The 14,836-nt window shown below is 39.5% G+C and overlaps 2 protein-coding genes and 1 pseudogene across 2 annotated transcripts in view; all 3 read right to left on the reverse strand.

Annotated features, from left to right (window-relative positions):
• Window positions 1-4,532: 4,532 nt before the first annotated feature.
• LOC149107869 (uncharacterized) lies at window positions 4,533-6,671 on the reverse strand (annotated as a pseudogene).
• A 1,702-nt stretch (window positions 6,672-8,373) lies between these two features.
• LOC149107870 (uncharacterized) lies at window positions 8,374-9,773 on the reverse strand. The gene has a single exon (XM_089295981.1). It carries the CDS (start codon window positions 9,073-9,075, stop codon window positions 8,581-8,583), a length of 495 nt encoding a protein of 164 aa, XP_089152107.1. The 5' UTR covers window positions 9,076-9,773; the 3' UTR covers window positions 8,374-8,580.
• Window positions 9,774-13,152: 3,379 nt separating this feature from the next.
• The window catches only part of LOC149107871 (tetratricopeptide repeat protein 28-like), a 34,863-nt gene continuing 33,179 nt past the window's right edge, over window positions 13,153-14,836 (reverse strand). Inside the window, exon 2 of the mRNA XM_089295921.1 lies at window positions 13,153-14,438. The gene's annotated coding sequence lies outside the window, so the exon portion shown is untranslated. The remainder of the gene's footprint in view (window positions 14,439-14,836) is intronic.

Genomic DNA, 14,836 nt, shown 5'->3' on the forward strand with positions numbered 1-14,836 from the left:
TTACAGGACAAGGAGTTATTAAAAACGTAATAAAAGGAAGGATCACCGTGCTTGTTTTCATGCCACAATGCTGAAAAATATGGTTATTTAGATGACTTTTGGTAATCTCCGTGCGCAACAAATAAGCTCGATTATTTTTCAATGCAGCGCGTTATATCACACAGAGTTTGGCTTTCTTTGATTGTTCATTCATCTACGTCCCAGAAAAAATGTCTTCAAATACCCTGCATTTTTTATCCTTTATTGGAAACATAATTTGGACATGCGCTGTTGGGCCCGTTATGTGTCCCTCTGTAGAATTTATTTCATTTGCCAAAAAAGTAGCCATAGATTTCTGCTAATTTTTTAAAATGCTGTTGCTGACCGTACATTCCTAATTGCACAATAATTCAACTTGAAATTGAAATAGGGCATTACTGCAGTGCACAGGTCAGGTGTGCCTCTTCCTGCCCTGCCATTCTTATGATGCTATGCTTCAATGATTTCTGAAGGTCCATAATGGATTATGGCTTTAACCTCTCATTTCAGGGGCGGATCTAGGGGGAGGATTGAGGGAGTGCACACCTACCCCCCCCCCCCCCTCCATCCCCTCCGAGATGAAGTCTTCTCAGGGGCTAGGGTTAGATCTTCCTTTATTATGTTTTATCTTACGGTAAATAATAAATACAAAATCAGAGTTAAGAAAAAGAGCAAAGGTCAGGTTTGCATCACCACTGACAACTTGAACAGAATACGCAATGTTCTTTTTATTGGGAATCTGATGAAGAATGACAGACTCTTCCATCTCCAAGGCTTAAATGGTTTTGTCTTTGGCTTTCTTAGTTGCTTTTGTGGTGAGCACAACAACAACTGAAAAGCACCTTTACAAACTTAATCAGCTGTCAATTTTTTGATGGGAAGAATTATTTTTGAAGGGCCAGTTAATAGTTTGATATCTGTATTTAATAGAAATTACATAAAGCCATAAAGAATGCTAAAAGGACTGACTGATCGCAAAGAAAAATAATTGTCACAACTAAATAAACTGTGTTGAACTAAAATGAGACATAATATAAGAATAGTATTGAATAATTTTGATTGTATTGTTAAAGAAGTTATTAAAGGCCCAAAACTGATGTACAGTTCTAACATATATTTGTCATTTATATATCTCTGCAATATCAAAAGACAATACAAACATTAAAATCAATGAGCCGATATTTTGAACCAGGAGAAGGTGTTACACAATTATGTTAAGTGTTTTACATTGTGGCGAGCGGTCAGAACTTGCCTTGACAAAACCCACATTTCATATACACTGTTTTCTTAAGATTAATTTGGAATAAACTACGAGATACACAGTGTCGGATACAATGGGCTTCATTAATGGGACTCGGCCGAAGCCTTTTCCTATAAGTTGCACTTGTAAATATGGATCGCCATCGGTTAAATCCATAAACGACTCCGGGGTCCCTAGCACGACTTGAAATAAACCGCCCTCAACTCCTTTTTTGCGTGTAACGTCCATCCCCAATAAAAGCTGCTTGTACACCTAGTGAAGTAAGGACCCTGGCTCGGTCCTGCATAAGCGAGTTAAACAGAGAGGTAGCCAAAGCACAACTAGTAAGCTTAAATCGGACTCATCCACGCAACATCGACGACACATGATCGGGAAAGACTGAAAACTTCCGAATTTTGCTGAGGCCATTTGTTGTGAAACTAAAACATCTTTCCCTTTTCACAAATTCAAAATAGCTGCCTGCTGTGTTTCCCTAAATTTGTTGATGTGAGAGAGATTTCAAACACACTTTAAAGCAAAAAAGAAAACCCATTAGAACTTCCATTAGAACTAACATCCACCATGTTGGATATACAAAACACTTCAACTGCTCACTCTCGGTTTCTATCGGCTTCAATGGCGAGTGTGAAGCCCCAAAGCAACTATCAGCTGGTAAATACCTATCGCAAGCACTCCCGCTGGCGAAAATAGCAGAATAAATAGCATAAATTAGCATTCGCGTAAATGTCTTTGTGTAAGCAAAAAAACCTACATCATCGGGAAGAAAGAAAATAATTTAGAAGGAGTATTTGACACTTTATTTATGCTCATTTTTTGGTTTTAGATGATGCTTCTTGCTTCGGGAAAACACATCCTTTGATAAGGTTTCACCACAGTCTCAGCAAATCGAGTTGCACCTCATAATTACAAACCGACTATTCGATATGTGACCATTGTTCAATCGGGCTCGTTTTTTGGCTATAATGTGTCTAATTGGGCTAGGTTTTTAAGCCATCACTTTGTAAAACGCCTTGGAAAATTGAGTAGTTTCACTAAAATTTGAACTAATTAGCATATTCCCGACACTTGACACTTTTAGCGCAAACACGTAATTAAGCCGAAAACACAGGTTTTGAATGAAATTATTGCGCTATACTCTGCTGCACAGCTTAAAAAGGATGACTTACTTTTACATGCCGCCCAGCTATGCTCCATTTTATGCTGCGGTCCAGATTCTGTAAGGATCAGTTCATTCGGTCAAGGGTCACGACTTGAAGCACACAAGGTAACGTCAGTCCGTGACGCTCCTTCACAATTGACTATAACGCACAGCAATGGAAATGAAATTTTCAAGATCAGGAAATGCATTATTGTCCCACGACAAATTTATTTCATCAATTTGTGGCCTCGCGGGAAACTCGAATTTAATGTGCTTTTGTACTCTTCTTGTTCGATGGCGGCTATTACAAGGTGTGGAAATACCATAATGAATGATTCGATTTAGCGCCCCGGGCGCTTATTTACTTTTGGTACCTCAAGGGAGGGCGCTTATTTCCTTTTTGAGAAACAACGGAATGTTCAAACGGATCGACTTGATGTCCATGGATCCGTCCTGGCCAGAACGACCAGCCGAGCAATCGCCACAAACTTTGACGTAGAGGTCACTCTTGTGAAGGAATTATGCACTCACATGGCCATAGTAGTTGAGAAACTCAGACGAAGACCAGCACCGTTGGTGTGGGAGGTGAACCTCCGTTGAGACAAACTCTGACAGCGCTGTTATTAATATTATAATCTAAGGAAAGGGTCGCTTATAAGAATGGAGGCGCTTATTGGAACAGGGGCGCTTATAAGAATGGGGGCGCTTATTGGAATGGAGGCGCTTATTGGAATGGAGGCGCTTATTGGAATAGGGGCGCTTATTAATAAAAACACATTCGAAGGGGAGGGACGCTTTTTCGAAAGGAGGTGCTTATTGGAAGGAAGCGCTAAATCGAATCATTACGATTAAGTTTTTTTTTTTTTTTTACTATTGCATGCAATACTAACATTACTTAGACTACTAAGCCTTCTTATAATACTAACATTACCTACAATACTTACATTACCTACAATACTAATATCACTTACGCCACTACTGACATTACTTACAATACGACCGTTACTTACACCACGATTACTACCAACACTACGATTACACACTACAACTACTACAGATACTCTGCCTACACAACTGATAATACAAATCTTGCTCTACATTGTACTCTAATTATACAATGACTTTTTGTGTTAACAAGATACTTTATATAAAATTACAATACAGGTATTTGAATTGTCATAAATGTACATATAAATGTACATAATTTACATAGTTCCATATGATAGAAAGAAAAGAAAACAAACAAACAAGCAGCACTTACTCCTTTACAAAAAAAATTGGATTGTTATTCCAAACTAGGTTTCATTTTGCTTGAAAATGTTTTAAGCTTAAGATGCTTTGAGTGGCTATAAGCTTTTCAATTTCATATTTTCTCTTGACCACATCTTCGAAAGGCAAAAAGAGAGGGATTTGTTTATTTTTGCGGCAATTCCATAGATAAATTTTACCTAAAATGATAAAGTAGTTGAGCAGGTTAGATCTCTGATCTAATATTCCTAATATAATGTTGATATATTCCAGTTTTATTTGCTCCCTGGTTACTGTCAACCAAAGGTTTTCAAATTTAGTCCAGAATTCTGTTGAGGAGCATCGATAAAAGAAATGTTCTAATGTTTCTCGAGAGGTTTGACAAAACGTACAAAGATCACTTTGAATCCTTCCGATTTTTGCTAATCGGGTATTCAAAAACAAAACGTCGTTTAAAATTTTGAACTGAAAACATTGTACAATATTTCAAGAGCAACTGATTTTGCCAGTACAAACGCTTTTCGAGTCTCTTCTTCACTTAGGTTAAAATCTGACCTTAGTTTATAGAACCTCTTAAATGTTTGGCTTTTTCTTGAATGAGAAAAGCATAAAAGTTTCTACGAAATTATTGGTTCTTAATAGTTTTGATAGTTTATGATAAAATTGAACAACTTCTGCATCTTTGTTGAGCCCGTAGATATTTGCAATTGTATAATTTTCCTCTTTGATCAAAGCTTCGAACAACAAAAGTCTTTCACTCGAATCTGTCTGAGACAACATTATATCAATGTCAAAGTCGTTCTTTATAAGCACCGCGACACCTCTGGCGTTTGTTCTCCCATGAGAAAATAATATCTCTGCACCCCATTCTTTTTTTCCACTGAGCCTCACGCTCCTTGCTTGAATGCGTTTCTTGTAAAAATATCAAATCGGCTTTTTGCTTTCTGCACCGGGAAAATATTGCTCTTCTTTTTTTTTTAATTACTTAGGCCTCTCGCGTTAAAGGATAATAATTTAATTGTATCAGGCTTCGAGTTTTGTTTACTCAGCATTTTAAACTATATACGGGAGGTTGTTTCATTGCCTGGAGTAACTGCCACTTTTTTAAATACAATGATGCTAGAGATAAAAATTGGTAAAAAAGGAAAGGAATTAAAAGGTTGTCACTGGCTAAAAATATGGTTATCGGACGTTTCGGCCACTACTGTTGCCTTCTTCAGCAAAAGATGGAAAATGCAAATGTTAAACGGCGTCCTGCTAGAATATGTAATAGATGTGTGATAAAACTAAATGAGCAATAGTCTCTAGAGTATTCTTAATGAGTGTAAAAATTCTTAATGCCATTGTACACGTTCGGTAGCGCTATGTGTTCGTTTATAGCGTTCCTGTCTCGCACGGAATGCCAAGCTTCAAGAATTAGTCTTTGTTTCCATACTGATGATCTGTCGACAATTTCAACGTTCTCCAAATCTATTTGGTGACCGTTGAGCATATGGTGTTTGGCCAATAAAGAGTTTTTGTCCAATGTTGCTATAGCCTTTGCGTGTTCTTTCATACGTGTTTTTAACGCGCGTGATGACTGACCAACATAAACACAGTCACAATCTTTACATTTGATCTTGTAAACAATGCCTCTGGAGGCCTCTTTCTCGATCTTGTCTTAAGGTTTTTTGAGTATGTTCGAGATGGTACGAATAGGTTTATGGGCGACCGTGATATTGAAACCTCGAAGAACGTTTGCGACTCTTTCGGAAAAACCTTTGGCGTAGGGGAGGATGACAAAACCACGATGGTCGGTAACATTCGTTTCTTGTTGTCTACTCAGTTGGCGGCCATTGTGAATGAAATTTGCAGGGTAGTTATTAGTGGCAAGGGCTTTCGTTACTCATTTAGTTTCCCGTGAAACTTCCTCCTCCGTGGAAGGAATGTTCCTTGCGCGATCCATGAGAGTGCGCACGACTGAGTGTTTATGCTGAGGATGGTGGTGTGATTTGAAATCAAGGTAACGGTCGGTGTTAGTAGCTTTCCTGTAAACAGACACAGCGATCGAGCCATCTTCTTGTCTGGTTGTTTTTGTGTCGAGAAAGGCAATGGAACCATCTGATTCTATCTCGATTGTAAATTTGATGTGAGGGTTGATGAATTGAGATGTGAGTGGAATTCATCTACGTGCTCTCTTTTAACACATACGTGGCTGTCATCTACGTATCTAAACCACCATTTAGGAGGGTTAGGGGTCGATGAGAGAGCCTTTTCTTCGACATGCCCCATGACGAGATTGGCCAAAATGGCGCTGACTGGGGATCCCATCGGACAACCGAAAATTTGTTGGTAATGGTTGCCTTGGAATATGAAAAAATTGTTGTCGAGGACAAACTGTAGAAGTGTCATGATATTTTGGATAGACAAGTTGGTTCTTTCCGGTAGTGATTGGTCAACGTCCAGTCTCTCTTTAACCACTTTGATTGTTAGGTGGGTTGGAATGCAAGTAAACAGTGACACGACGTCAAAAGATACTAGAATCTCGTCGGGATCTACTGACAAGGTGCGGATCTTTTCGACGAAAGATGCACTGTTTTTAACTGTGTATTCATTATTCTGAAGTGGCGCCAAGATGTTGGCGAGGTATTTGGATAGTTCATACGCGGGAGATCCAATGGCACTCATAATTGGTCTAATAGGGACGTTCTCCTTATGGATTTTAGGAAGGCCATAAAAAGACGCTGGTGTGGAATCGGTGCTGTGAAGTTTGTAGTAGAGCTTCGGTTCCAGCTGTTTCTTGTTGCTGTCATGCGAGGCTGGCTGATCTTTAATTTGTAGGAGAAGTTTGTTGAGGGATTTTTCGGTGCTCGATGTTGGGTTCCTTCTTTTGTCTGTTATCTTGTGGTAGGTTTGGTCGTCGTTAGAAGGTTGTTTATTTTGTATAACCCTAACCTTAACCCTAACCCTCCTAAATGGTGGTTTAGATACGTAGATGACAGCCACGTATGTGTTAAAAGAGAGCACGTAGATGAATGCCACTCACATCTCAATTCATCAACTCTCACATCAAATTTACAATCGAGATAGAATCAGAAGGTTCCATTGCCTTTCTCGACACAAAAACAACCAGACAAGAAGATGGCTCGATCGCTGTGTCTGTTTACAGGAAAGCTACTAACACCGACCGTTACCTTGATTTCAAATCACACCACCATCCTCAGCATAAACACTCGGTCGTGCGCACTCTCATGGATCGCGCAAGGAACATTCCTTCCACGGAGGAGGAAGTTTCACGGGAAACTAAATGAGTAACGAAAGCCCTTGCCACTAATAACTACCCTGCAGATTTCATTCACAATGGCCGCCAACTGAGTAGACAACAAGAAACGAATGTTACCGACCATCGTGGTTTTGTCATCCTCCCCTACGCCAAAGGTTTTTCCGAAAGAGTCGCAAACGTTCTTCGAGGTTTCAATATCACGGTCGCCCATAAACCTATTCGTACCATCTCGAACATACTCAAAAAACCTTAAGACAAGATCGAGAAAGAGGCCTCCAGAGGCATTGTTTACAAGATCAAATGTAAAGATTGTGACTGTGTTTATGTTGGTCAGTCATCACGCGCGTTAAAAACCCGTATGAAAGAACACGCAAAGGCTATAGCAACATTGGACAAAAACTCTTTATTGGCCAAACACCATATGCTCAACGGTCACCAAATAGATTTGGAGAACGTTGAAATTGTCGACAGATCATCAGTATGGAAACAAAGACTAATTCTTGAAGCTTGGCATTCCGTGCGAGACAGGAACGCTATAAACGAACACATAGCGCTACCGAACGTGTACAATGGCATTAAGAATTTTTACACTCATTAAGAATACTCTAGAGACTATTGCTCATTTAGTTTTATCACACATCTATTACATATTCTAGCAGGACGCCGTTTAACATTTGCATTTTCCATCTTTTGCTGAAGAAGGCAACAGTAGTGGCCGAAACGTCCGATAACCATATTTTTAGCCAGTGACAACCTTTTAATTCCTTTCCTTTTTTACCAATTTTTAACATGCCTGGCTACACACCGAACATTTTTATGCTAGAGATAATTTTTTCAATATGCATGGTATCAGTTTAAAAGTAGAGATTATTGCATCCAACAGTAAAGTGTTCCGCGCAGTGCAAGCAAGAACAAAAATCAACACACACACAATGACAAAAACTCACATACATGCAAACGAAAGCGCACTTACCATCCTGTGGCTGCAATGCACTCCCGTCGGGATCTCCACATAAAGGCGATTATCACTCGAATTGAACTAGCGTACTTATACTCAATCTTATACTTAAAGAAGAAAACTAAAATAAAGCCAAAAGAGTATTCTAGCTCTCAGAGCTTGACATACACCGAAGTGGTACCCTGGTAATGTTCTTACAATAACTATACATGATATGTCATTATCGGTGTTAATAAATGTGAACTCGAATTAATAACTAGCGTAACGAACAAACTCACCATTCAATATCAGAATGTTAACAGCGAGATAATCTAGATCAATATCAATCGAAGATATTTAAGCTAAATATTAATAAACGTCAAAGCGTAGACATGTTCCTCCGTCAGTAGATCGATTTCAAAAACAGAAAAATAAGAAAGTTGAACGTATTTGCTCATCGGGGAGCTTGAAAGATTTCAATTTTGAGCAGTTTCAATCCTTGAACAAAATTTGTAACGGTACCGACCAAGGTATGAAGGCAAATTTGACATCACTTCTTTCTTTAATCCCCTTGAGATACTCTTTTCGAAGCTTTGCTCGGTCTTTACGGACGTTCTTTGAGACATCATCAGAAATAGGAATCTGACTGTCCAGAAAGGGATTGTCCTTCAAAGCATTCGAGGCGACTTTAAGAATTTGAACTTTGTCAGAATACCTCAAAAGATAGATATGAATCGGCCTAACCGTAGAGGTGTTCCCTCCGTGGCTCGTTGGTTGACATTCGTTCGATGGGCCCTCATCACCTCAACGTTTTGAAGTTGCATGTGTCTCTCGAAGAATTCAACCCTCAGGAAATCTTCTAAGGAATTGTGTGCGGCTTCTGCACCTTCCTTGAGACCCCAGATAACAATGTTATTTCTCTTCGACCTATTTTCCAGGTCCTCCATCCTTTTATAAACTGACGCTAATTCTTCACGGCTCGCTTTGCGAGTCAGCTCATTATCTACATCTATCATTTGCGCGTCCAGTGAGCGGTAGTCTTTCAGGGCATCAACGTCGGCAGTGGCTTTTCTCTGTGAACTCTCTAAACTAGATAATTTCTCAAGGATACTATATAACTTTGTTTCCTGTAAGTCTCCTGACTTGAGTAAGTCGTCCATTTTGGCAAGGACGGCGTCCAGCTTGTTTGAGGTTGAGTCAGTATTGGACATTTGTGAGGTTTTAGATCCGGTTCTCACATTTATATAGAACGTTTATTGAGCTTAGAAGATCGTCATCCGTCGAGAAAATGAGATTGACCAACTTCAAAGTGAGAGCTCGTGCGTCCTACCTGCGTCGCGTCATCACGTGACCTCGCCCATTACGATTAAATTAATACAGGATCAAAATCTCTTGGTTTATGTCGTTAAGTTGGGAGGGAAAGGCTTTAACATAACCGGAACATCATTTGGTTCGTGATCAATCAATCAATGGATCGATCGATCGATCGAACGATTGATCAATCAATCAATCGCTTTATTAACGTAGTATTTAAATGGGCCTTTACCCTGGAGCTTGTCAATGGCAGTTTATCGTACCCTTTCTGTGTTATTTGTATTTTGCGGTCTCAGTGTGACCGCGCCATCTTTATGCTTAAATCCAAAAATTCTTGACATAATACGATGACCACATTCCAAAGCGAGAAAGCATTTATGATGGACAGCAGTTACACTTCTTCACAAAATCTTCAATCCGACTCAGGTAGACTTGTGTCTTGAAATATCTCGATCACAGCTAAGCAAAGGAACCATTTTCGCTGACTCCGGCAGTTCGTATCGGAACCGCAATGGCCGCCAACAATGGCACGAAACGAACATGTACTGCTCTCCATGACGTTTCTATTCTAAGACGAACGATTAAATTACGCCAAAAAATAGATCTATTGATCAAGAGTTGCTGATTTCACCTCTTTTTTTTCCATGCAAGGAGCCGGTCACGCATTGTAATGACAGCGCGTGACCAATTCACTGGATCAGAAACTCTGGAAATAGTATTCTTTTCAGATTCAGGAGATGGGTAGTTAAATACTTCGGAAAATATTCAGCACATAGTTATTATGAGCTGTTACCTTTCTGTGCAAGATTGCCATTAGACACGGCGAACGTGGAGCGAGGACGATCCAGGCCTCCAAACCTGCCCCACCCCCCCCCCCCCCCCGCCGCACCCCCTTTAATGACGCATTTTTTTCGTACCTTCTAAAACATCTGTTCCTTGCAAAACAACAGACATATTGTAGTGATTATTGTATATAGGCCAAACTCTTTTCTGACACTTCTGTTTGCTCAGTGTTGGACAATCTACCGAACAAGTTTCTATGTCCAATGTAAAATTTCGTGATATTTTCCTTGAAAATCGAAGCTAATTCCATTTAAGTATTTCAGTTTGAATGTTTACTCAAGTGTAATGATGCACCGATTTTCTGAGATAAATGTGTATTTGGACTGCGAATTTCCTTCCTTATACCTTTTTTAACCCAGACTCAAAGATCAGTAATCGGCTAGTTTTATATTTGTTTTAATGCATAAAAGTGCACCCATGTCTGTATAGTGCTAACGGGCTCACAGACATATTTCGGGAAACCCGGTCACAGACTTAGGCCATCGCCAAAATGTTTCGCTTCCCATCGCCCAAGCGAAAGGCTATTTTTTGGATAAATTTGAAATAAAAAACTTTTTAGGCGCATTGCCTTCTGCCTTTTCCTGGTGTTGCCATGTTTAGTACCTTTCATAAACATCTTCAAGTGACTCTGACATCTAAATCAGATCTCATAACGACGTCTTCGGACACCTGTGAAAGTGAGAGTGGCAAAATAGAACTCATGGCCGTGAAAATATAATCACGACTTGCTTGAAATAATTTATTTGCTAATTTTTCAAAATTTTCTTAGGAATTGCATGTCATTTCCTTCATCAGCTAACAAACACTTTACACGTGGAAAAATCATTGATCCCGACATGCGTTAAAGGCTGAAAAAAAAGGTCGTGATACTGGCAGTATAGTTATTTCTGAGAGGCTTACGGATATATTCAGGAACTTTACACAGTTAATGTTCTCATAGAAGAGCATCCATTTCAGGTTCAAGGGATTCAAGATTCTGTTTTAAGATTCAAGATTCTGTTTATGTGTCTTTTTACCTAATATATGAAAAGGTTTTTGCGATATACCGAATGGGCAAAATGGGTATGTAGTTTTTATCAGTCCAACTTAAAATCAAACATTGTTTTAAACAAAATAATGAGTAACATACTGTTGCACAGTAGGCTGTGTTCAGCCGTCCGCTCTCCTGAAGAAGAACTAATACTGCAGAGGGGCGTCTGTGGGTTACTGTTCATAACAGGTTCTCTCGCGTAATTAGTAGTAACAATCTTTTATTAGGAAGCTCCATCACTAAAAGTGGTTTACATAGAGGTCCTAATGAGAAATGTGAATTGACATTGCTCATCCATAAAAACATTTCAGTTTCACAGCATCTGACGTGCCAAGTGGAAACGTAACAAAAACGAAATTCTTGTGTTCACGTGGTTTTGTCAAAAGGCCGTTTATGGCATTTGAGCATGTTCACAGATATTCACGCAATAATTGCACAACTAGAAACTGAAATAATAGTGAGTTACCTCCCTTGCGACTAGAGGAAAAAATCTTTTACGACGTGTTACATCTTTTCCTATCTGACATGCTTTAAAGACAGACAGGGCAACTTTAGAAGAACTTAGCCTGCGAGCAGGCTCACCTTTGAATCACGTGCACGAGCGGCGAAGAACAACGCGATACGGCGGGAAGGAGTCTGGTGAAGAGGCGCAAAGAAAGTGAACTCACTTTCTTGTCCCGCGGCTACGCCGCGCGCGCTTGTGCTCCAACCACGTGAGCCTGCTCGCAGGTTAAGAAGAACTTAGCTGATGTCGCTCGATCTTTTGTAATTGCTCATGCACATTATCAAGACACGAGAGAATGTGAATTTATTATTCATGTCAGTCACTTCAGAATAAACTTTCCACGATGCGATCAATGACATTCTTTCTCATTTCCATTGTAACAGACCATGACATCACAGAATCAAACAGCCTCGAGTTTACCATTAATCTTCGTTTTCGGTTTTTATGAATGTCATAGCTCTACATTATTCTCAACTGAGAGGGTAAACAATACCAGTTTAGCTACTTACTACAGTAGGTTCCCTTTGAAAAGTGAAAAGTAAGAATTGCAGATTCGGGTGTTTCAAGAAATTCCAAGAAAACAGACAATCATAAAATGCGCTCCGAGAAATTAGTTTAGAAATACGATGAAGTTCCCAGAGGACGCATCCCGCCATTACCTTATTTAAAATCTCCCGCATCCCGCCTCCCGAGGATGCTTAGGGTATTTTCACGCATGCTTGATGGGTAGGCCTTGAAATGCCCTACAAACTAAAGCAATTTCGATTTCAATCGTCGTTATCCTCAGTGCCTCCCTCCCCTAGTATGGCAACTTGGTAAACGCGACTGTAAATTATTTGATGCGCCTTTCGAAATTGGAACGAAGTTTTACTGGAGCTACTGTCAATCAAGCTATATCAGAACGATTAAATTTGAGTTTGATGGGTATGTAATGCTACTTCTACAAAATATCCCCCAATTGTTGTTGTTTTTCCTAGTACAATAAGGCTAGTAAAAATATAAACATTTGTTTGTGGTAGAGAATTGTTTTCGTTACGGGATAGAGTGAAGTTCTACTGACACAATTTTCTTCCACCATCACCATGGTGTGTGCGATTCATTGCAGTCCATTCTCACACAAAGTTTCGGCAGGAATATAAAGCATGTGCCAGAGCAGGTCAGTAATAGATTTCTAGCATATTACCGGCCTATTATAGCAGGTTTTTGTAGTATCCGGAATATTAATGGCAAATGTTATCATTAAAAGCCCGTATTTTATGGCTAGGTACTCATTAGGCAAATCCCAGCGTTCTCATTGGTTCTTTCTGGGTCGGGATTTTGCTAAAAGAAACGTTTCCATGGAAACGGTCATAAGCCGTGTATATCCTATTAATTACCGTTGTGGAAAATACAATATAGAAAACTTTTTTCATTTTTCTGTGTGCAAATATACAAGATGCTCAGACAGCGCGCGTGAACTCCCGAAAATCATGCACTTGATCCCGGCATGCATTTACTTAGCTGCTGCAGATTAGTGACGACAAACCACGAATGCATGGTTTTCAGTGTGGACTACAGCTCTGAACCGATAAGAAAGGGGATAGGGAGTAAACTGTGTGATGATAAAAATGATCTCACTTTATTTACAAGAGGTCCTAGAACACACATCAAAAACTATCTAGTGCTAAATTTAAATTGAATTAAATTTCAAACGCATTAATATAACTATAGAGACAGTAACTACCCTAAAGTCATCATCAGTTCTCGAGGCGCCAGTAGGCGCGTAGTCTAAAGTCATACAAGATATTTGCTTGAGGCAAATTAAATTAAATGGTATTATAAGGAGATCAATATCATTTATCAAGTATTCAAACACAGCTTTCTTAACTGGACTACCTAAACTCAGTGATTGATGCGTTTTGCAAATGAACAGAATCTGCAAACAATCCAATACGCTTCAGCAAAGTACTTTTCCTGCTCAGTTGTGTTTTTGTTTGTTGAGTTCCTGGACATTAGTAAAAGTCAAAAAACTGAGTGACGAAAACACAAAGAGAAAACTCATCCCCACTAACAATTTTAAAAAATGGAACTTTTAATATGATACCATAAACGACACTTTCTAAAAGTAATGGCGCACTGTTCAAATCGCTAGTCAGAAGTTGTGTCGTGCGCGAGGTGACTCCTTGGTGAAAAACAACTGGAATCAAACAAACACTTATCCTGAAGGACAAGGCAAATTCTGAACTTGTCAGAAGGAAATTTTAATTTTTCATACATTATAATCGCTCGGTAACAGTGGGTCGCGGGAGGGGTGAGTGGGAAACATTCTCAACAGGGACAACTTTTCACCATGTAAGTAGGCCCTTAACTTGCAACCGACGCTGAACCACCAGTCGCTTAGCGGCGATAGTGGGTTAAATCGAAGAGATTTAGGCTTAAAAAACACTCAGAGAAAATTAATTCTCTCTACTCAATTACCATATAGTTTTTGTTGACGTAGTTCTGAGAATTTAGAGTCACATCAAGACGATTGGTCTGTACTCATCACCTGTCTCCCGGACAATGTGTTGATGATCTTTAACTAATGGCTACTCACTTTCTGATCTCTAGCTATGACTTTCCTTTCTCGTTCATAAGACTTGCCACGGAGTTATTTCTTGAAAAACGTAACTCGTCCATTTGATTCAAAATTGTCTGTATTCGAAGGACATCTCACACGGAGAAAAAGTGGCAGCGAATTTAAACAGTGTTTATTTGATGCATGTGAGCGCAATCTTTAATTACAACGCTTAAAAGCCTGGAAACGTAGCTGTTACCATGCGTCTCTGTAAGGACAGGAAAATAACCCTTGGCTACACAGACACTCACGATCAGAGTGCGCACTCAGTTGTTAGAGGTTATTGCTGAAAAGTATCAAACAAAAGCGTCTATAAATCACATTGTTTGTCCAGTTGATGATTTACATGGTTAGCATAAACACTCACGCTTCATTGGCGAGGGCGAGGCTTCGAGAGAACTACCAACAGATCAAATCGTTGCGCGAGTGTTCTAAATGCAAACGATTTCAAGAACCGTTGTTGACATGTCTAGCAGGATTTGGATCTCGTAACTTATGACATGCAATGGCGACAGTTTCGTTAACGTTTATTAGCTTGCCCCTCCCCTCCGACCGCCAAAAAAACGTTTTGTTTCTAAAAAATACTTACCATTATATCCCAAAGTCAAATGTCACGTTGTCTCCAATCAGCATAAACGGCGCCCAATCGCGAACGTTGTTAAAGCCGTTACCTCTCATCCATTT

The sequence above is a fragment of the Orbicella faveolata genome, unplaced genomic scaffold (assembly GCF_042242905.1).
Source record: "Orbicella faveolata isolate gen_17 unplaced genomic scaffold, um_ofav_v1 contig_26, whole genome shotgun sequence".
In the NCBI taxonomy this organism is placed as follows: domain Eukaryota; kingdom Metazoa; phylum Cnidaria; class Anthozoa; order Scleractinia; family Merulinidae; genus Orbicella; species Orbicella faveolata.

What these genes read in the sequence shown, in the direction of transcription:
- LOC149107870 (XM_089295981.1), bottom strand. Translation starts at nt 9,075, where the DNA reads ATGTCCAATACTGACTCAACCTCAAACAAGCTGGACGCCGTCCTTGCC.